General features: G+C 39.8%; 1 protein-coding gene across 2 annotated transcripts; it reads right to left on the bottom strand.

Moving 5' to 3' along the window:
• Positions 1-11,022: 11,022 nt before the first annotated feature.
• Positions 11,023-21,425, bottom strand: LOC118769737 (pituitary homeobox 2-like). 2 transcript variants are annotated; one of them, XM_036517024.1, is made up of 4 exons: positions 21,352-21,425; positions 18,880-18,943; positions 13,281-13,480; positions 11,023-11,580 (listed from the first exon to the last, which is right to left on the bottom strand). In XM_036517024.1, exons 2-4 carry the CDS (start codon positions 18,920-18,922, stop codon positions 11,023-11,025), a joined length of 801 nt encoding a protein of 266 aa, XP_036372917.1. In that variant the 5' UTR covers positions 18,923-18,943; positions 21,352-21,425. The 2 variants fall into 2 exon arrangements, with proteins under 2 accessions (XP_036372917.1, XP_036372916.1); XM_036517023.1 differs by lacking the exons at positions 18,880-18,943; positions 21,352-21,425 and adding an exon at positions 14,204-14,694.
• Between the last annotated feature and the right edge of the window lie 2,190 nt (positions 21,426-23,615).

Genomic DNA, 23,615 nt, shown 5'->3' with positions numbered 1-23,615 from the left:
TCTTTGGAAACCTGGTTAACCTCTGTAACAGAGACAAAAATTACATGTGAGGCATTCACTGTGTAGGGCCAGAGTGCATCGATTACAAAAAATGAAGAAAGAAAATACAGCACAAAATCTGGGTAGTGTAACCTTAATCATATTTTAGAGTGTTCAATGTGAAGGACTTCAAGTGCAGTCAAAGGCCACAATCACTTGTGCATATCATCCCGTTACCTCTAAGGGCAAAGAAGAGTCTATTTTCTGCCTGTGTATAAAATGAAGTGTATTTTTCTAAATTATATTTCAGCTGATACAAAGTGTATTGCAACTTTATACAATTTTGTAAAATGGTTAATGCTCAGATGGAAATGTGTCTTACCAAATTTAAATAAAATGTGAAAGTTGTTTGGGATTCAAGGCAAGTTGTTTTATACTTGCACGCGAGCGTGCGCGCACACACACACACACACACACACACACACACACACACACACACACACACACACACACACACACACACACACACACACACACACACACACTACACTCTACAGTCTTTGCTCCAAAGAGCTAATGCAGAATAAATAATGAAATCACTATTTATATGTAGCCTGCCCCCACTACCCCAAACATTGAGACGATTTAATATGGATTATACAGACCAAACGGGATCGAGACAGGCATGTATACCGCCATATTTTGTCACACTTTTGTGGCAAACATTGATAGGACCACAGTAAAGTCAGTCACACAAAATCATTTAACACTGATTATAGACTATTTATTGACTAAACTCAGCTGTATGAACCTTAATGTGGGAGCTATTTCAGTTTCTCCTGTTTCGAATAGATTATTCAGTAACGGGGTGTCTGTCGACACAAGATAAGAGATTTTTTTCACGTTGTCTCCTTAAATTGCCTCGACAGTATTAACAACCTGAGGCCACAATGCAAATAATGTAACGCGATATCCCTGTATGCAAACGTATTACTCCCTTGAATCATAAATCATACCTGCACCCTTAAAAATAAAAACTGAATTGTACGTGTCAAAAACAACTAGAACTGCCAGAAAAGTACATTATTAAAGACAGACTTGTCTACAATATTATCTCATAAATTTCCAGTGTTCTTTAAATAGAAATTATTATTATTATTGCCTTTTTTTTTTTTTTACTATTAAGAGACGTATTTGGTAACGTATGATTGAGGAGATAAGCGCGATAAAGCCTATATACGCCTTGGACGTGATTGCATCTTCTTACCGCCGCCTAGTGGCTGTCACGGGGAGTGTATTCTCTGCCAGAGAAATTGCAGGGGGACCGGCGGAGTGATTGAGCGGAATCCACAGAACAGCTCAGAGTTCCCGTGAGGCTTTTCCGTCTGCCTGTTTACACGGGGCTGCCGAGGACCCATCTCTCCCCTTCTCCCCTGTCGCCTCCTCAGCCCGCTCTTTCCACTCTTCTAAGCTGTGAATGATATCATCTGAGCAGTCGGGCTGTGTTTTTGTTCTCTCTTTCTCTCTCTCTCTCTCTCAACTGCATTAAGCATTCTTTGACTGTAAAGGTGAAAAAGAACACGGGAGTTACACAAGGAGATGGATTATTAAAGAACATACTGTACTTCCATATGTGTATGTTTAGAAACAAAGTGGACAATGCCACTGCACCATGTAATATAAAGACCTACATATAAATGACTAGAGTCAGCAGTGATACACAGTCAAATAGGGAGGCACAGAACTATTAGTGAATACTTTTGCAATTATTAGTAACACATATCCTGTCACAGTGGTTTTAGTACATTACATTACATCCATTTAGTACACGCCCTTATCCAGACTGACTTCCAGCACAAAAGAACAGAAATGTATAGTGTTACTGTACTGGTAAACTTGTCCTTATTTTCAGTACCATGACTAACAGAAAAATGCAGATTTCTTTTAAGAGGAAAAAGAGATAATATAGAATGGTTATAAAATGTAAATATGAAAATAAATATAAAATAAAAATAAGATGTAAAATGTTTACAAATCCAATGCAAATTTTATCAACATCATTTTTTTTCTTTAAACATACACATCCAATATGTGTGTGAGTCAGTTGGAGAGTTTAATAGAGCCCTTCAAGGTGTATAGTAAATGAACATATTTTAAATCTGTGGAGCGCATCAAAGATGAGTCAGCTAACCTGTGTATTAGTCCTGCAGGAGAAGATTGGTGTGTTTGTACTGAAGAATGGCCTGGCGTGGGAGGTGGTGGTCTATCTGTAGTGAAAGGTTTGTTGTGGTCGGGTGTCCTTTCCACAGCAGACTCTATGACGCGCCGCCTTTTCAAGCTGTCTCAAAACTTGTGCGGTTCGATTCCCAACTTGTTGGAGAAGTTGTTTTTGGCTGAGGCATTTGTGTATGTGTGTGTGTGTGTGTGTGTGTGTGTGTGTGTGTGTGGGAGAATTGCAAACCGAATCTAATCTGACTTGATTGCCTCCTAATGAAGCGTCACTGAGATGAATTTCACACCTCACGACACCACGTCCTCAATAATTAGGTATAATTAGATCTAATAAGGACTCTTTGAAAGTTCCCTCTACAAAAATGTACTCCGGCAATTGGGCCAATTAAAGTGTGCACCTTCACTGGTATCAATGTTTTTCTTTCTTCTTCTTTTTTATGGCTAAGAAAGGCTTATTTGTCTAAAACTGTAGAGGAACTGCAGCTGTATCAATGATGCAGACTAACTTGGCATTTCAGCATAATATTACATTATGTGGTTAATGTGATTTTCCATTACTGCCCATCAAAAGTGGCATATGAAAATATGTTGAACAGGACTTTTTACTGCCAGCGTGGTCAAACTCAGCTATTCATGCTCCTTAAGAGCCATACACCTCGACAAATCTACCTTGACAAGCCCCGTACTGCTACAGTCTTGCAAATGTTTTTTACATAAACACATAACATATCAACAACAATTAGAGAACCCCAGCAAAATGTAAACGTGCAATTTAATTTTAAAATGTATTTTTTATAATGTGTTCTTGTTGATTCTCACTCTCTCCAACAGAGTACTGCATTTTGGGAAAAAAAACCCCAGAACTGCTGGTTGATTTAACTGGCAGGCAAAGAAGGCATAGAAGAGTGAGAAGCTGCAATTGAATATGAGGAATGCGAAACGATCAGGGTTATGCATTTATCATAGGCCAGCAGCAAATAAAAACGGGAATCCCGGTGGTCTTACAAGTGGCAGAGTGGTGCAGAGAGCATAAATTACAGGATTTAGACCTTGGGGTGATTTAGGTCATGCCTCTGGGAAACCCTGAGAGAGAGAGAGTGATCTCTCAGCGTTGTGTAGGTGGGTCACACGCCTGCCAAGAGAACCGACTTGGCAGCACAGCCTGCCGACCGAGCCAGCGGCTCTCCCATTCACCGCGGGACAATGGATCAGCTATTCTGCACCAACTCCTGATGGCTCCTGTTAGCACCTAGACACACCCCTGGCACCACAAATGTCCCTCTGAGCTATCTAAACCTAAAAGGATCTGTGCTGAAATAATTGCCACATAACAGTCTGTTTCACAGGAGACCTGCACAGTAATGGCAGAACCACTTGCACATTGCAGTTGTGCACTTTGAGTGATCACAATATGTTTGTCGCAAGTATTACTGGACACTCTTGCCTTGCCAAAATCTCACTAAGTAGCAGGATGCATTACAGGGTACTAAGGGAAAACTGAGATGAGTAGGGCACCAGGGAAGTATGGAGGCCCCTGATACTTGGTTTTACTTTTTTGCTATGCAGAATTCGAGACATTTTTCCATTCATTCCTATTGTGTTGCCCAGTTGTTACTGGAATCCTAACAGGCACTGTTAAACAAACAAAGAACTAACTGCATTATTCTCTACATTCTCTCTAAATGCAAGTATTTTGAAAATAAAAACTGACAAAATTGTTTACTTTCTCCACATATTCTACACTATCCTGGAGCAGGTCAAAATTTGATCGATCGTGATCATTTTCTCTATAGCCTCTCAAGCACACTTTTCACCCAGTCAGTTATGCAGTGCTTTTTTAGAAAGGAGAAACACACAGACGGCAAATGCACGTAGATGCAATTAGATGCACTGGCCGGTGATAACAAAACCGCACCGCGCGCCCCCACGCACCCCCATGGTTTCCAACAATGCGTTTCTTCCACAAATACCCGCGGCCGAGCAGCAGTCCACTTTGGACGGATGATGCAAAGCACTGCAACTGTGTACCTATAAATCTGCCTCTCTTAACAGGAGGCTCATGTGACACATTGCAGCAGCAGCTGCGGTCGCTGAAACCCTGTTCGTGAATACCAGCCTGTGCACCTCACAGGACCTCGTCATGCAGCGAACATCAGAAGGCGGGGGCTGACTGACATCTGACAAGAGCGACCACTGCAACTGAGCGATAGTTTGTGTGTTATCCCCACCACACCGACACAAAGTATTTAAACTGGCCCTAGTGTGGACCAGGTGAGAGTGGTACCAGTACACAGGTTCACAAGTTCTGAAGGCTCGACCCCTGACCAGCACAGAAGTACCGTAGAGGCTGTGATGTGTCTGCCGTTCTCGTTTTCAGTTACTAACTGACAATACTCTGAATTTAGTTTGCCTGGGAAGAATTGCTTCATTTTCGTTTGCTCTCCTTGCTCTACTGGGACAGACAAAGCGGATTTTGCTCCAGTTTATCTTTTATCTTTCATTGCTTTTCTAGGGGCCCAAGATGAAATTATTCACTTTCTTCCTGACATGCAAGGGATTTTTTGTGTGTTTTTTTCATTCTCCAAAGAGAACAGGGCTTATACACACACACACACACACACACAGTCTCAGCCATAAATCAATAGTTTGATAGAATATTGACACCATCACTTCTGTCACTCCAGTTGCCTCCTTTGCTTTGGCCAAAACATCAGTGCTCTGCTATTTTGAAGTTTCATGCACCATAGCTTACATTTTTTTCTGCGGAACGGGCTCTCTCTGACGCACTCTCTGATCTCTGACGGGGCTACGTCGAATAAAAGCTGATTGACCGGTGGGCTCGTTTACGAGCGGCCGCGGCAGGATTCCGGGGAGGGTGAGGTTGTTCGAGGGCCGCCTCGGAGCGGGAGCAGGCAGGCACAGGTGCGCTGGCCGCAGGCACTGGCCGGGGAGAATGCGCGCGTCCCAACCCGCGCCAGGGACATGCGACCTCAAACCCGCCGACCGACGTGGCACGACCTGCCCTTTGCCATTACGGAATTGGCGAGGCTAAGGGCGGCGTGACATAAACATTGTTTTCCATGCTAACTTGTCTGTCATACCCTTCCTTTTTGTGTGCGGTAAGGTTGTGAATACGAATGTCGCCTGCGTTATTTATCTGCTCGGCGAAATCCTCTGTTCATCCATCCCAGCTTAGAGCTTTTATTTGCATCTGTTCTCTATTTGTCCGCTTGGACAGCCGGACATTTATTGAGGTAAGATAGTTCGGGTTAAAAACCTTGCGAAAGGATGGGAATCGCAGAGGTGCTCCTGATATTCAAGCACGAAACCTTCTGGTTACAAGAGCAGCTATATAACAACTGTAACATATCTGCCGCCCCTAGTTGACACGACTGCACACTTAAATGAATTACTATTTAAAATACACTTGATGAAAAAAAAAACTTTCTGTGATATCAACGAGGAAAGGAATCTGTTCTGGATTATAACGAATGAACACAGAATTTCTCTCTGCGGGGGCTTTACATTGTAGGGCGACTACGATAGCAGCTCTTCTATCTGTGAAGGTTCCCTGTAGGGTGAGAGTGTCTAAATTCTGCCACAAGATTGCATTATTGGAAAGGCTAAGCCCTGCGAGAAATATGCCAGCACTTATGAAACGCTGAAGTGGATAATAAATCAACAAAAAATTTTGTAAGCATTCGCAGAAATGCTTTCCGGGGGGAATTAAATCTAAATTGATTATAGTTTATTAGAATGTAACATTCAGAATGAGCCAGACTCACTTATCAAAATTGATCATGCACTTCCTCGGGGTTGATTAAGCACTTAATTAAGAGTCCTACACACTCTCTTTAATCAATGGGATTTATTAAAATGGATTACAATACAACTAGGAGTGTGTCGCTTTTTCATTTTAGTAAACTGTAAGGTTGGACGCAAGCAAAGAATGGAGGGAACCTCCTCTCCACATATTCAGTTGGGATTCTATTGCGCACTGCTGATGTTTGCGCTTTAACATTAAGGACCGAAAGAGGGGTGACCAGTTTGATTTGACAATAAAATAAGACTGACGTCACCGACACCGTCACAGTTGGTAAAGTTTACGGAATTTCGCACGTCGACGTGACTTGAGTCGTATTGGCCGGTACGACACACAATCTCTGCCCAGTTGCGGCGTTCCTCAATTAACAACGAACATCGACGTTACCCGGATCGAAGCAATTGCCGCGTAATGTTTAGCCATTCGCTGCCACTTCAGAGGCCAGTCGACAATATTCTGAACAACATTTTTGGGTCTGGCCAAAATACGCTGAAGGAGTCCCCTTTACTGCAGATAGTGTGTGCTTAAATAAGTGGAGAGGTAATACAGCAATAGAGGAGACCCTTAGCACTTGAGGATGTGCCAATCGTCGGTTCGATTTTTTTTTGCGCCAGGCAACACACAGGCGCTCCTGGTTGCGGACCACAACACCAACCGTCGCGCTCTTCGCGTAATGCATTAACACTTAGTTACCGCGCCCTAACTAATGCGCCAATGCATCGAATCTGCCTTTATTTTCTGTCGCTTATGTCACACGTGTCGAATTTTACAGTTTAGGAGATCAATGCGTTTATTTTGTGATTGCACGAGGCTACACATGAATCTGTAGTTAATTGTTAATTCGTTGTTTTAGTTTGGATATGTGGTTGTTCTAAATCAGGAACACACCCCGCTCAATCCCAATTTATTATCGGTGCAATACAGCGAAATTTCCTATCTCGGCCGATCTCTTGAACAAAGGCCTATCGCCCCGCAAATGGCTGGAAGTCTCCCGTACGCTGCATTGTGTTTGTTTAGAGCCCACGACAGTATTTTCCCCTTTAACCTGCAACCCGTCTGTTTGAAAGCCTGTAGGAATTCGATGGTAAAATTGTCGGGATTATTGGAACGAATACGCCGTATATTACTGACTTGAGAGAAGTATAATTACAGTCACCTTAAGGCTTGTGGACGTTGCAATGTTGAACAAAAATCCTGTAAATAATGTCTTGAAAAATGAATTACTAGAATAAGCACTTCATATTTCTTGATTTTAGATCTGGCATGGTAAATTCCCCTCGCACATTTTACTTCCAAAGCCTAAATTTACACGCGAACACAACCCGCGAATGAATTATTGTCGTTCGGGCACACGGTTGGAGATAGAGGTCATTTATTTAAGTCATCTACCTCACCATTCCTGCATGGAAGACATAGGCCTATTCGCGTTTGTCCGAACGTTCATTTTTATCAAGAGGACTGTATGCCACAGAAATCCACTGGGTTAAGAGAAGCTTTTAGATTATGACACAGTAATAGGTTACAGTACATTTGTATGGTTTGTGTACTATTGTTGTTTTTGCAGAACCCCCTGCAATTTGTATACGTTTATACACCCGGACATTTTACGTAAGCGAATCCGGTAAAGCGCTTTGCTCAGCTCTACAACAGGTAGTATCCCGGGATGTCGAGCCGGAAATACTCGGGTTATCAATTCAAATTCCCTTTAGTGTCGATGTATTACCAAAGGAGACGCCTCTCTTTGTTCAAAACCTGCCATCCATTTACCCCACTGCGAAGTGCCCGCTAGATCAAAATAATGTTTATATTTACAACAATTCAAACCAATCACAGACAAAATTAAATTAAATTGCAAAAAAGTTCTTACAACTTACAACAACCTGTTCGGTGCATTGTTGCCGGGCCTGGAGGGTGTAAAATGAGAAAAAGGTGATTACGACACGGAAAAAACGACTGTGTATATGAGTGTTGGGCATAATTTCTGGCTTTGTTTAAGCGTGTAGCGCAGGTATCGTTGTGTAGTTAATGCATTTATGAATACGTAAATACTCAGTTATGCGAACACAATGGTAAACTTCATAAAGATATCTGATGTACATATAAACAGCACTACCCACCAGTTTAAACTATCACTAAAATTCCTAGATCAGATTCGATTGCCTTCGAAGTGAATTGTTTGCTTACTGACCACTTTTAATCGGTTGATCTGCTTAAATATGGGCATGCGAAAATAATTTAACAACAAACACTACATTACAGCTGAGTGAATAACAATCACCATCAGCCAAAACGATATTTGCAGTTTTTACAATATGTCATTGTATTAATAATGACGAAATGATGATCATGTGTTAATTCGCGTGAACGAAAATAGTTCCAACCTTTCTATAAAGGTGGGAGCAAGTAATTGGAAGAACAAAAAGCTCCGCTATCAGTAAATAAGTTAATGAACACGCGTTGTTAATCAAATGGATCGTTATCTTAGCGTTATGTGCGCACATGCATTTAATCTACCTCTACATATTAATACCTGTAATAATAACAAAACAATTAATTACGCGCGCACCAACTGAGGCGCAAATGGTGGATATTTCTTACCTTAATTGTAAGAGAGGAGATACGCGTGGCTGCTGACCTCTGGTCTCTGTCCGAATAAATCCCTCTTCCTCGAATACATACTTGTTTTGGGCCTTCTTACCAACGTTTATTGCGATGTGTATTGCAGCCCAGACGGCCTAGTTTATTCGCGCGGAGGGAGGAGTTCGCCCTTTCGCGCATTCTTTCTCCGCATCACAGATACCAGCATGAGCAGCCGAAGCGGGTAATTTATAGGCTGTGTGTTTATCTTTTGAAGACGGGGATGTTCTGAGTGCGGAGACAGAGAACATAAATTGTCTCTTTTTAATGTTATCGCCTCATTATACTTGATTAGCTCTGTTTTAATCGCCCGTGCAGCTACCGATCCATTTTAATGTAAGACCACACTTTGCTCAACAGTGATTTTGTTTGCACTACAGCGTTCGTGTTTCAAAATTAAGTGAATTGACCAATTTCTCACTTTGAAGTACATTAAATTTTTATTTGAATCGAAAGCGTTTTAAATTAACTTCACCAAAAAAAAAAACAATAAACAACTACAAAACCGCAAGCCCACGAGAAACGGCCACATTAACACACACTCAATTACTTGCTCTGCTTGTCAATGGAGAAGACCAGCGCTGTCTGACATTCTGCGGGGTGTTCTAACGCAACCGCTTTGCGACTCAGTGTTACGCGTTCACTTTTCACTGGCGTCCAACACAAGCTCCACTACCCCGGAGATGATAGGAACGCCCCCGCCTCCACCGTTGTGCCCTTGTTTGTTTTTGCTCGTTGGTGGAACGATATTTTCTCGCCCTTTGTGTATTTAATGAAAAACCATCACTCTCCAGCCCAGCGTCTGCCCGGATTCATTGTCGAAACAGAAACGACAACGGACTGTGCTTGAGATTTGTTGCAGGGATAAAATCACGCAAAGTCCTCAGAAAATATGTAAAACTGTTATTGGACCTGTCGGTAAGAGCTATCGTTAAAAAATCATTGTTTTGAAGACCGTATACTTTTCCACAAAAAATGAATACTGCTGATTTGATTCCAGACATGCGTACGCATTTTCGCATACGTCGTTTTTTTGACTTCACAATCAGCGTTGGTATATCTTATTTCTGTAACTCCCTGGTTTTTTCACTTGTTTAGATTGTTTAGTCTAAATATGTAAATATTTTGGAAGCAATTGTTTAATGTTGCCGTCTATATCCGCCGAACAGAAAGCCTAATAAAAATATAGATGTCAATGTGCGCTTGGGCGGTTTGCTTGGAATTTGCTTTGAAATCCCGAGTGAATAAATGTGCAAACAGACTATGAATCAACATTATTATTACCGAGACCAAACGCATGGCATGTGAGACAGTGTACTGTGGTATTTGCATTAGTTAATAATAATAATAATAATAATAATAATAATAATAATAATAATAATATCAAACTCGATTCTTGTATAATCTATAATAAATCTACGAATATAATTTTACGGGCCAGTTTTGACTAGTTTTTACTTTTCCCCAATTATTCTCCAATAAAGGGAGATCACAGGAAGCCTGTAAGATAAGCCCGTCTGTCTGGAAGAACCTCACCCCGTACTTGTGTGTATTACATCTCCTGGATGTGTATTGGAGAGGAGTATTGTTCTCTTTCTAAATGAGAAGAATATCCGAAGTTGAACACCAACAAAAAAGTCACTTCACATGATGAAATTTCAGATACGGCTGTGGTTGTGCTAGCAGTTCAAAAACGGCAACATAACGCATTTGAAAACCTTAACAATATATTTACTTCCATTAAATAAAATTCACTGTTTTATTACTTCTTTGCTGCTGAAAAAACGAAACAAAATCCGTACCAAATACTAAACACAGAGCAAATCCTATTTCATTTTGCTGCCACATTTTATGCGTCTTAATAACCGAATCGCTACTCTAAAACCGATATTCACACATACATTTAATAATAAATTTAGAATATGTTAGAAACATACAACTGGTGCATTTAGTATATACATTCCCTTATTTGCAAGCAAAACATTTTTACGTTTCTCACATGCTTTGAACCTTGAAAACAATGTAGCTAGCATTTGCTCTTAGAAAATTAATCGACTGTTCGACATATATACAACCTCAGTCATTAGTGTCCAGAATTCGAAACTTCAAAATAACAACAAAATTAAAAATATATATGTATATCCAGTACAATTCTTCACTCGCTCCCAACGAACAAAACCAATCATTGGAGGATGCCTATTTAATTCCGTTTGAGTTAAAAACTCCATCACCGGATACAGCTCGTTTCAGGTGTGTAGTCTTTTAGTGCCTTTCGAGACAGAAAAGATTGAAAAAAAAAACGGATTTGGTAGTCTCCCCTCACTGTGAATCGCGTTTAGAATTCCCGGGTTTCACACTGGCCGATCCACCGCGTACTGGCAGGCGCTCAGGTTAGAGGCCGGGTTCTGAACGTATCCAAAGCTCGAATGCTGCTTGGCCTTCAGTCTCAGACTGGCCAGGCTGGAGTTACACGTGTCCCTGTACACGTACGGGGGTGTCGGCGACGCGTACGGGCAGGCCGGCGTCGGAACTCCCGAATTCAGCGACGGGTTACTGAGATTGTTCAAGTTGTTGAGGCTGTTGAGGCTGGAGCCCGGCACGCCGGTCACTGCGGACGGCACCATAGTGGAGGTCATGCTCATGGAAGAGATGGAGCTCGGCGGGGAGAACATGGTCTGCGACGACAGCGGGTTGACATTCATGGAATTGAAGAAAGGAAAGCTTTTGGTGGACAATGAGGCCGACGTCAGCCCCTTGGCGGCCCAGTTGTTGTACGTGTAGCTGGAGTACATGTCGTCGTATGGCTGCATAAGTCCATTAAATTGAGGGCCAAAACCGTTCTTACACAGTTCTGTCTGCTGATTTCTCTCCCTTTTCCTCCATTTTGCCCTGCGGTTCTTGAACCATACCTAAAACAATACAAATGAATAAATAAATGTTATTGTCCAATTTGTCCCCTCTCTCAGCTGCAACATGTGTCTTATATTATCAAGTTAATCGTATTAGGTCCAAATGTATTGTCCCCCCCCCCCTCCCAAAAAAAAAAAAAAAAATACCAGTAAGGTATTGATTGTACAACAGAAAACAAAATAGGCCTAAAATAGCGATAAAATGTATTCTGTTGGGTTAAAAGATTAGCCAAAGTTAGGTTAGGTTATTAAAAGACTAGGTAAAAAATCCACAGCCACAGATTACATTGCTTTTACAATCTGCACATACGTTTAGAAACGACACATGTAGTGTTTTTATTTTTTATTATTATTATTTTATTGCGGCATGTTCTGTTGTTTTACGATTAGGCCTCGTGTTGTTTTTGTTAATTTACTAGGTCTAATTAGGGTACTAATGGAGACGTTTCATCCCACCCACTAAATAATGAGGTTTGATCCGACGGGAATCTCAATACACACGCCGCTGTCTTATCTATCACTTAGCCACTCGAATGTATCGTCTCGAGAATTGTGTATTCCGCCATGACCCGAGACAATTGTTGTCCCTAAACTTTAAACATCACGCTGACCATCACAAAATACAACCGATGTTCCTCTGTCACGGGTCTCTGACACGGTACAGATATGTACGACGTATTTACACGGTTGAAATGAAATGTTTAAATATTTCACCCACTTTCCAGTATTTATTTCTAACCTTGGAAAACCCACCGTTGAAGTAAGAAGGCATAAATAATAATTGTGATTCAATGTGTGTTTTACAAAGGAATTTTTAAAAGAAAGAAATGCAATAATAAATTCAATTACATTTTAAAAGTAGTAAAATGTTTTTGAAAAAAAGGAAAAACAGCTTTGTCGCCTCTTGCACCGATCTCTTATGACGCTCTTCAAAAATCTGCTCTATAAATATATTAAGCAAATATTGCTTTGAAGACAAAGATTAGGTTGTTTAATTAGAACAAGTTAAGACAGTTCGGTTTTACGCAAGAGGCGTTTAGCTCTCCCACGTTGCTGTGCACGTTTTGTAGATGAATTCATACTACAACATATATCCCGGTTATGAGCTATAATTTAAAGCACGTGTTTAAAGAGCACAATCCTCGATGAAAGGATACATGTTGTAAGACTAAAAATATCAAACAGAAAAAAAAACACTTTTAGACTATGAACAAAATGGCTTGCGATTCAAAGGGCAACTATATATAAACGCTAAAGTTAATCGAACAAGGCAGTAGCATGGGCCAGATGTGGGTTTGCAGTACATAGATATATTTACTTTGCAGATATCACTTCAATTCACGCAAAAAAAATCGCATGAGAAAAATACGATTCTATGCAGCCATGTTATAGATTAATAATAGACGGACATATGCTTTGTATGCAGTTCAAATGATAGTACAGCATTCTTTATAAAGTATTCTTTAGACTCTCAGCACAATGGAATGATAATGCGTTGTGAATCAAACTTCGGTCGGGGCATGGAAAGTTTATCTGGCAGTGTCAAAATTATTTTTGAGCATTATGCATGTATTATGCTCACGTAAGTGACTATATATTATCCCAATAAAAGAAAAAGGTAACACAAGTAAAAGACAGGAAAGAATAAAAAACAAAACAAAACAGTTTCAGTCTGAGAAATGATACTCTCACGGCCTTACCCTGACTCTGGCCTCTGTGAGGTTGGTCCAGACAGCTATCTCCTCTCTCGTGGACATGTCCGGATAGCGATTTCTCTGGAACGTGGCCTCCAGTTCCTGGAGTTGCTGGCTAGTAAAATGAGTCCTCTGCCGTCGCTGTCTTTTCTTTTTTGAAGGGTCGTCAGAGGGGTCGTCGTTTTTGCTTTGGCTTTTCTCTCTCTCTGCAACGATTAAACAGGTTTCAATCACCATGCAATTATGTTAATACATCACACTTCCTCGAGCGCTACGCTGACTGTACACGACATGTAAATATGCCATAACGACGGGTTTGATGCTTTTTGGAATGGACGATTCTTTCAAGAAAGCGCGAATTTATGAACAGAACTGTCTTTCTGTTTAAATAAAATCTCCATATGCCCTCAGCAGAGGACATGTTGAAACAAAAATATTTGTGGTACTTGGCACTGGGAAACATGGGCGTTTTAAACAAGGAGGATATTACACATTTCGGAAAGAATACGTCATGTCAAGTAAAAGGGGTTTCTGGCCTTTAATTCCATGCAAATAATAACTGATAATTCCAGAGACCCCTTATTTTATAAATGGTGTGTGCGTGCTGTAGGCTACTCAGTTTTATTTGAGACGCGTGTCCCTTTTCACCTAACAAACGTGCAGCAAAACACATCAATAAATACATTAATAAATTAAGTCTAATTCATGTATTTAAAAACAAAAAGGAAAAAACACAAACAGATCTAGTAAAATGCGTTTACTCCTCACAACATTGTAAAACTATTTCCAAGTATTTGATGTCACGGCGGACGCGCTACGGTTTTAGAATGCATTTCCATGGAAAAAAAAAAAAAAAAAAACGCGTGAGGGATGGAGCCATCTTCTATTCCGCGGCGGTGAAACGCTGTTAATTATAAACTCTCCCTTACCTACAGACTCCGGACTGGAGGTGCCCGACAATGCCCGCACCTCCAGACGGTGTTTGGAGTCTACAGACCGCTGCAGCGGCTGCAGACTAGACGCCATAGCAAGTGCTGTTTGGTGTGGAGAGGCGAGTTTATTGCCGGTAAGCTGATGGTCCAGAAGCAACGAATCCTTCATAGAGTTCATCGATAAGCAGGCAAAAGAACAACGCTGGACACAGTTTTTGCTCCAAAGCCCCAACGACAGCGTTTGACAGGAAGAAAATACTTAGTAATTAAAATTTAGGCGGCGCCACTCATCCAATAAATAACTTGCAGCTCTGCTTAAGTAGCTTAAGATGTCTTAAATTAAAGCCATACTGGTATTATCAGCCTCGGAGGGACATAAAGATCCTTCTTTTAGGAGAAGCTGCAGCAAATAGACATATCCTGACTGATACTGCTAGTGGCTACGAGAGTCGGAGTGACAGGGACAGGTAGCTGATATTATATCCGAAGGCTCGCGCACATTAGGTGGTTCGCTGTTCATTTCAGCTGTTCCCAGTTCCCTCTCTGTTCCACAGAGCCACTTTTCTAGGCTTTGACGTCATGAGAGGCCTCCCACCTTCTGACAGGCTGTCAAAGTCAGACATGACGCTTTGCCCAACCAACCAGCGCAAGGTCGGTCGGGAGGGAAAAAGCCGACTTCCAATGGCATTCTGCTTGGTTTTGTGCTTATTGTTGTTCCTAATAAAAACCCTGTGGAACCCCAGTGCACCCACAACACAGAAGACACCTCTTTTTTCCTCAGCAGTATTCCACTAAAAAGTTAGGCCTTAACGCTGTCAGAACAGGAGTGCATTTATTAAAGTTGCGACAAGAACACAATACATTTATTCACTGGCATTTTGAACAAGACTGATTCACATTAGCATGGTAATTGTTTGACGGTGTATTAAAATATATGTCATTACAACTGACCTGTAATGTTAACACACACACACACACACACACACACACACACACACACACACACACACACACACACACACACACAGGCACACACACACACAAACTGGAGTAGTGTGATGTATCCGCTGATGGTGCGGAGGGGGAGAATGGTGAAGACAGCAAATTGCGGATTGTCGTCTCTCAATTTAAACGGGCTCCAGATACCACTAATTAGGCGCATCTTTTTCTTGCTTAAATTATTACAACAATGACATTAGGAATACAGCACCACTATATCACAGTACCACTGCAGATCATTGTAAATGCGTAAAGAGGAAACGTGAAAGTTTGATCCAGGAATCTATTAAATGGTCTGACGCAGTATTTTCACCGTAAATTTTGTGTAATATATTATGCTATTTCTCTCTTTTTTCAAACTTCCAGACTTAAATCGGAAAACAATGCCGTCATAGAAGTTTTAGTTTAAGACCAAACCATGATTTAATCGTAACCCGTGAAGCGAGTTTCATTCATTTTGATGAATAAGCACTCCCCTTTATTAACGGCTTATTAATTTATTGCGATCCTGTTCTCCAGATATTAAATGACGTAGCCGAACCACCACCCCCCCCCCCCCAAAAAAAAAGAAAAGAATCAGTCAATGGGTGTATTCCTATGACCCTGCAGCGTGTTCGAAGGAGAACCGCTCTTAGTTGTAATGGCTTTTAATCTGATAAGAGTCATTTGACTGTCTTCTTTTATCTTTTCCCTGACTCACAAAACATAAGGTGGAATATTTCCTCCCGTCAATTTTAGCAAATCATTGAAAGTTTAATCGAGCATAAAAGTGCTCATATTTCTCCAAAAAATCTTTTTGTGGATTTCCACGTTTCGAAATGTTTGCCGTCTGCCGAACTGCTCACTACCATAGGCTACTACAAGTTAATGAACAGAATTACGTAATTTAGTGATACAGTGTTTCATTAAATGAATGAAAGTCGCTCTTGGGGCCTCGCAATCAAAGCACACGTATATGAAAAAAAAAGAATAAATGTCGCATTTGTTTTTAATAGGCGCAACCTGGTAGACTTTGCTGTTCTCATTACGGCACTGTAAACTGCTAAAAATGCAGCCCTCACAAACCCCTCAGCGTACTCTCGTGCTTACGAAGGCTACTAATACGTTATTGAGCTAATCCGTTGAAAACCACTGATACACACCTCATTTGCAGTCTTCGGGGACGGATGGAGACAGGGGAGGGAGAGGGAGAGAGAGCTGTCAAGTCATTTCCGACCCTGTAATCGGTTTAAAAATAACCTCTTCTAATTTGATCTGTCTGTTTGGTTCTCCGTGTCCCTGCGTATAGGTGAATGCCCGACATTTATATCTTCTCGTCTTTATGCGAGTGTAATTCAGCTTGAATTACTCCGCGTTAAATGCTGCGACGTTTGTTTCCCTCGATTCCAGTCCATTCAGCCAACAAACTGTTAAACACATGCAACGGTTTTGCAACCATATGTGTTATGTCATGCAAAACCGTGGGGTCCTTGATACATTTCAAAGTCAAATAAATTTTGTTGTGTAAGCAAATTTACCCTTCATAAAATAACCCTTTATCTCTTCCAACATATTCAATCTTGAGGAGAAACGCACTATTGCGGCATTAAACCGTATAGCGACGTTGTTTTGCCGAAAGCATTGTAGAAATTCCATCGTTGTTACGTTTCCAAAATTAGCAATTAAGCTTTTGGTGAAGTGAATTTGAAACAATACCATAATGGTTATCAATAATGAGTGCATTTCATATCAAACTTGGATTTCACATTCTCAAAACATATAGGCCTATCACCATCGAAATGTATTTACCTTTACATTTAGAAATTACATGCTTGCAACATCAGTTATTACATATTAGAAAATATTGATCTATGTTAATACAACAATGACGCGATTTTTTTAAATAAATGAACAGAACTGGATTTATAGAGAGATTCATTGAAATTCGACACTGACAAGGGTGACTGAAATAAACGCGCGATTTTATTTACTTGCTATTTTTATTGGCAGTGTTGTGGCAGACAATGAATGGGGTTTTGAGTTTTTCCCTGATTTCACATCTGTAGCCAGGCCCCTCTCTCTCCCTCCCTCCCTCTGAAGGATTATCCTGTGCTATTCGCCATAGAGAACCATTAATTACCCATTCAGTCAATATTGGGGCTGCGACAGAGCTTTTTACATAGGATTAAGAAGACATCAAATTGTTCCATTAGTATATTCCTCCTCACGAATAAGCTTTCATTATACATTTCCTTTTCCCATGAGTCAATCCACCAACTACTGCCTAATAAAGGGTGGTGAGGATTGATCGAGAGAAACAAGTCATTCTGAAGGCCTGTTTCGCCATTGGTTGCGTTTGAGGTTTATCGGGGTATGTCCTTCAATTATGTATCCAGTAGCTGCAATTGTATTAGCAGCAGTAATAGTAACAGCAAGAGAGGAAAATGGATTGCTTGGATAAGTGATTCCGATTACTACCATGTTTGATTATCCATATATGGTATAGTTCCGTGGAATGCTTTGCAGTGTAAAGTGCATAGCAAAAGACCAATACCTTGACAGAAAATTGACCTCATTTTGGAAGTTAGTCTATTATGTTACGTCCTTAGCTTCAAACACAGATCGTTAGAAACAGTAATACGCTAACCTATTGTTTCCTTTTTAATTAGACATTGTAAACACCCCCGTATATTTTCGTGTTATTTTTATTTACAGTAATTCCGTGGAAATATAACGTGGCAATGTTACGCCGTCGACATAATAACGAAGATTTCAATAATGGTGTACATGAGATTTTAACAGCAAAGTTCGGAGAAACTACGGTTTTCGTTTTAAATTAAAAACGCATTGCTGTAAATCCAGGACAATGCTGGGCAGAACACGCCACGTTAAGTGCTGTGGTGGTTATGGGGTTAGCTTTATGCGGGGGTTGTGGGTTCACCTGTAAGGTGGGCAACCCAAACTAAGGTACTTTACCACAGTGAGATAAAGAGGTAACAGAATATGCCAGGTGTAAAATTTCACACAGTCGACACAGTTCACACAGTCGACAGTCGATTATCTGATTATCAGATATTTTAGGATGAACATTAATCACAACTAGCGTCTGACGTGTTGTAGTAATGGGACGGTTTACAATTTGTAAGACAGAGACTTCTTACATACTTTCTCGCCATTTAAAAGTCAAACTGTCTTCCCAATTCAGATGCATTCTGTAGTTAGAAAGCAGGTAATGTAAATAGTCAACTCACTTGTCACCTAACAGTCTTAAATGCAAATACACGAGCTATTGTCAGCTTTGCCTTGTAATGAAGGAAACATAAGTCGTATGGTAGAAGAGGCTTAGAACAAGCAGCAGATAAGCAGTTACAGTAAGGTGGTACTCGTCAGAGCCATTTGTTACCACTAGAGGGCATTACACTACAACTTAAATGACCTTGAATGTACTGTGTCCACCAACAACTGTATTTAACAACAACAAAGTTATCATACAAGTCCTTGAGTGGACACACACGCGGTAAGTACATACATATTTTAAAGGAGAAACAACCAGGAGCATTCTCACTCAAGTGAAATTTTTTTCTTTCTTTCCTTGACTGACAAATCGCATTACAAAGCACGTAAGAGACCGCAATGTACAAATCAGGTAAAGCTAAAAATTAATATTGATACACACACTCTGAATTCATACTCACCTATTTGGGTACACGTCGCAAGCTTGCGGCATTGAGAGTCCATTGTATTTTCCGGTTACTGCTTCTGAAAAACAACATATATAATATAGAACGTAATTATCATCGCATTCAACGAGAATTAAAGGTGATTATAAATGCTCTTTGATTATTATTATTATTTATTTCTTAATGATGACAAAATATTATATTAATAATAAATATAATAATAAATTAATAACGCACACTATAGTTTCAGTCGAAACAAGAACAATAATAAATAACTAATATGTTCAACAATAAAAGTGATTGTGGGCATAGTTACTTGAATTAGTCCCCCTCTCATAATTTCCTGATGTCTGGGTCTCGCGGCGCAGTGCCTTGGTTCTGTATTGGTGCCAAAGACCAGCAGTTTGGCTGATAGTTTTGTGATTCTGCAGTAAAATCACGGGATTAGTGCCTGATTGAGATGTCTGTCGGTGGGGTATTACAAATTTCATTACCACAGCTCTCTACTAACTCGATATGAAGTAACACAGATGGGATTTTATTGGCACAGGCTTCCCGTGTTTGCTTATGATAATTTAAGATAGCAATTTGCATGCTATGATGCTTTCGACCGTTTTTCGTCTTCTCTTTTCTAATATGCCGCCCAGCACGAAACCGCTTCCTCTATCATTTATATTTTTTAATCAAAGGCGCGAATCACGATAGGGTATGTTTTACATAATGGGCGCGAAGATGACACGTCTGTAAGTAATGAACTTATTTCCAGCACGAATCCGAGGAACACCAGTAATATACCTTACTGTCATGTCTGAGTCAGGCCTTCCTTAAGTGTTTACAATGATTGATTTCCTCACCTATGCTCGTCCTGATGCCGTCAAATGGAATAGTTGCAGACCGGAAGTTAATTGTGTTGTAGCTTCACCCATGCCCACATTTACGCTTTACGAAATGGAAAAAGTATCATACAACAGATGGAATCTGACAGAATGCTGCGTTGTATATACATCCTGTACACTGCTGAAATTCTTGATAAAGGAGACGGAAGCTGTAAGGGCACTGGACTCTACACACCTGTGACACAGCGGCCAAGGACTCCACGGATGTAAAAGTACAAGAGCACGTCTCATCAGCAAATAAGTGACACTGACAAATATGACACTGTTTGTACATTTAAAACTGATTATTGAGAGAGGCGAACGTTGAATATATTCGATATTCAAATATTGTTCCTCACCAATAATATAAGCTAATTAGTCGGATCAAGCCAGTGAGGCAGATATTGTAAATTGCATACATACATTAAAAAAAGAAAAAAGAAAAGAATATATATATATATATATATATATATATATTTATATATATATATATATATATATATATATATATATATATATATAGATATATTTGTACACACACACACACACACACACACATTTTTTTCTGGAATGTAGTAAAGGTCTTTAAATTAAATATGTAATTATTTATACCAAGAAATATTTCCTGAAGTTAAGCAAATACCTAAAATTTGTTGATACCCCGAATTTGAATGCAATCGTGGACATGAAGTTGAAGGACGTAATAATTTTTCGGGATACTGATAAAATATTGTAAGTTAAGTAAAATTGTGGGACACGAAAAAAACAATAACAACAATGTAAATGTATATATATATATAAAACAACAATAAAAAGATCAACAACAGCACGTTATGTTTGTTAGCTAAAATTAAGGGCAAAGCGCACTCCAAATAGACGAAATCGCGGCCTAAAATCAATAACTCCATGTTTGTAATTTCAGAGATTCGAGTGGCGTGTATATAATATAGTTTAATATATATTTTAGACAGGAGACCTCAATTTATTAATATTTGACGATAAATAAATTAACATTTCTATTTGCTAAGGCCCGTGTACAAATTGATCAATATGTCGCCATGTTTCAATGTCTGATAATTCAAACAAAACTTTTAATTAAACCGTGCGCTTTTAATTAAAAGGTTAGTGTTTAAACTAAAGTACTGTGCGAGACTCCATGGGGAACATTTTCATACGATCATGCGTTTTGAGATTCACATATGGCTTTGATGTTTTTAAACATAAACTATCCATACCTTTTGTGTTTCTATCATTGTAAATACCGTCATCAATGTAAATTTACTGTATGGACGTTATGATCAGTAATGTTCTCAATCTTAAGAAGAATTGCAGTGAAAATCAATTTCGTATAACGCATTATACGACTTTATTAGGGTCATATTTATATCGGAACCCTTTCCATAATGTTTTCTGTGCTGACAATAAATTCTTGTCACCCTCGGGACCCACCAATCCTCCTGTCAAATCATTCTCCGTTTGCTTTCCCGCAACTTAACCAGCGACTGATTTCAGGTCAGTTACACGTCTCACACCGCGAAGACTCTTCCAAAGTGGAACGAATTCCTTTGCCCGCATTATCTCACATCTCAGGAGGGATAGCTTCTTCACTTACCTGTAGTCGCCACGCAGTGTTACTTTTTTTTCCTTTTCCAGTTATGTATTCTCACTGAACTCCTTCAGACCGGCCAATTGAAAATCCAAAAAGGACAATCAGCGCTGACTTATTTCCGATGAGGTCTGATGGCATCTAAGTCACAGGTCCAAAATAACGCTTTGGCTCGCGTTCGGGAATCAAATGTCGCGAAGCTCCGTAGATCACTCGCAAACTTTACGCTCTTTTCAGATAAAAAACGCAACGACAAAGTGAGGCTGGAGTACCCTCCTCTACAGACACGAGTCAGAAGAGTTAACCTAGCGCAGTCTGAGTCACCTCCACTGGTTATTTCTGCCACTGGGCCGTCGATGTTTTTTCCGCAGAACACACGGGCACTTTTTCTTCTCCTAGGAGACTGTGCGCGCGTGTATTCCAGTGGGTGTGTTCCTGACTGCGTGTGCGCGCCTGTGGGTATAGTCTGAACTGAACAGGTCCAGATGACATTTCAAAGTATTAAAAGCAGAAGCGCTCATGCTACCAGACTGTTTTGAGCCAATCTTCTCTTTATTACGCTTGGAAGGAAAAACGACATTAAATTGCGAGATTTATTCGTTTTCATTCACCAAAACGGTTCTTGTCAGCCAAATAAATACAGAATTAACAACCGTCTCATTTTCAAAACAACAGTGTTAGTTCTGCTATGACTGTTTATATGACTAATCTTCATTATCACCATCATCCTTTTTGTGCAAACAGGCCTGTTACGATATTTCATCCTCAAAATCAGTGCGATATTGCAAGTAAATGTTATGGTCTTGCTCTTGTTTTGAACTCACTGTGATAAAACTTTCATTAGATGTTATATTAAATGTAAATCAATATTTAATTTAATTTTAGGAAAATGTCTATCCGTTTAATTCGATGTTCGATGAAAATACTGAAATGATTCCGAATCTGTGAGGCAGTTACTCAACGAAAATTAAATTGGTGGGATATACAATTAGGAATAAAATGAGGCGAGAGCGTTCGAAATGATTCAGATTTACAAACATTGTGTTAGTTGCCGATATAAAAACCTAATATGCACATATTCCTTTTAACTCTCGAAATATCATTTTATTCACCAAATTACACTTACAAATTATTTAATTACATTTCCCTTTCCTTAAATGATTAGGAAAATGTATCATGTGTCCATGCAATCCTTTAGACTTATATTTTAAATTACTGCAGAACGAATGTACTGAATCTGAATTGCGGATGTTGTTGTACTACTGTTGTCAATGTATCATTGGCGCATTTAATCGTACTGTAAGAATACATGATTTGTCTTTATTGAACACATTAAAGACATATTAAATTTGTGAGCAGAAGTGAGCAGCTGTGACTGATGCAAATGTGCTTTAAAGAAACGTGATTTAAACATTGCGATTATCCCCCAAACGCCAAATGAGACCGATGTACGTTCCAGGCGCTTAATCCTTGTTTTACATTTTTAGTCATACTCCCATCAAACAGCTAATTAATGCACACAATCGCAAGGGAATTCTGCAACAGCAACGGAGAAGGAAGCGCAGGAGCAATAACGGAGTAAAAACGACGAAGGCCTTTATAAACACATATGTGTATGTACAAAAATGCCATCACTTGGTGCGTGTATTATGCGTGAAAACGAAATCGGAGACAATTATATTACTGTAAAACCGAACGGCCATGTCACCTTCGAAAGACTTTAACAATTTGGGGTTTTAAAACTAATCCAGTTATATTAACGAAAACTGGGCCCATGTTGTAAGAAATACCCTGTATTGTGTATTAAAGGATTGTGTAACAGAGAAGAAAATAATTAATTTTAGTTTCCGTTCATCGTTGTGGGTTGTAAATAATCTTTTAATTTAACACGACTCCTTGTACATGAACAAATCAATCAAATTATTTCCGAGCGAGCCCACCCCCTAAATGTGCTGTATGGTCTGAAGAACTGTAGAGTGCAAAGATGCTTGCCATCGCTATATCCATGGCCGGGGATATCTGAATTGAATGAGTAACTGTTTAGAACGTCATCCTGCGACAAACGGTCTACTAGGTTAATACCAGAGAGCTATCACCAGAATATTAAGAGCGATTAAATTTTCTGTATAGCTTGTGACCTGTACTATCAACTATATCAACTACAGCATTGCAGATTTGCTGGAACCGCGATATGAACCTAAAATGCGTGAAATATGAGATCGTTGTCTCGTCCTAGAATATCAGACTCGTTATTACGCGTGACACCATGT

The sequence above is a fragment of the Megalops cyprinoides genome, chromosome 22 (genome assembly GCF_013368585.1).
Source record: "Megalops cyprinoides isolate fMegCyp1 chromosome 22, fMegCyp1.pri, whole genome shotgun sequence".
NCBI lineage: Eukaryota > Metazoa > Chordata > Actinopteri > Elopiformes > Megalopidae > Megalops > Megalops cyprinoides.
This window is presented reverse-complemented; position numbering and strand designations above follow the sequence as displayed.

Bases quoted from the DNA above. Each gene is read 5' to 3' on its own strand.
- LOC118769737 (XM_036517023.1), bottom strand. From the start codon at position 14,384: ATGAACTCTATGAAGGATTCGTTGCTTCTGGACCATCAGCTTACCGGC. The intron at 13,481-14,203 runs GTAAGGGAGAGT...TAATCGTTGCAG, and splicing joins CTCCAGTCCGGAGTCTGTAG to AGAGAGAGAAAAGCCAAAGC. The intron at 11,581-13,280 runs GTAAGGCCGTGA...GTATTGTTTTAG, and splicing joins TCACAGAGGCCAGAGTCAGG to GTATGGTTCAAGAACCGCAG.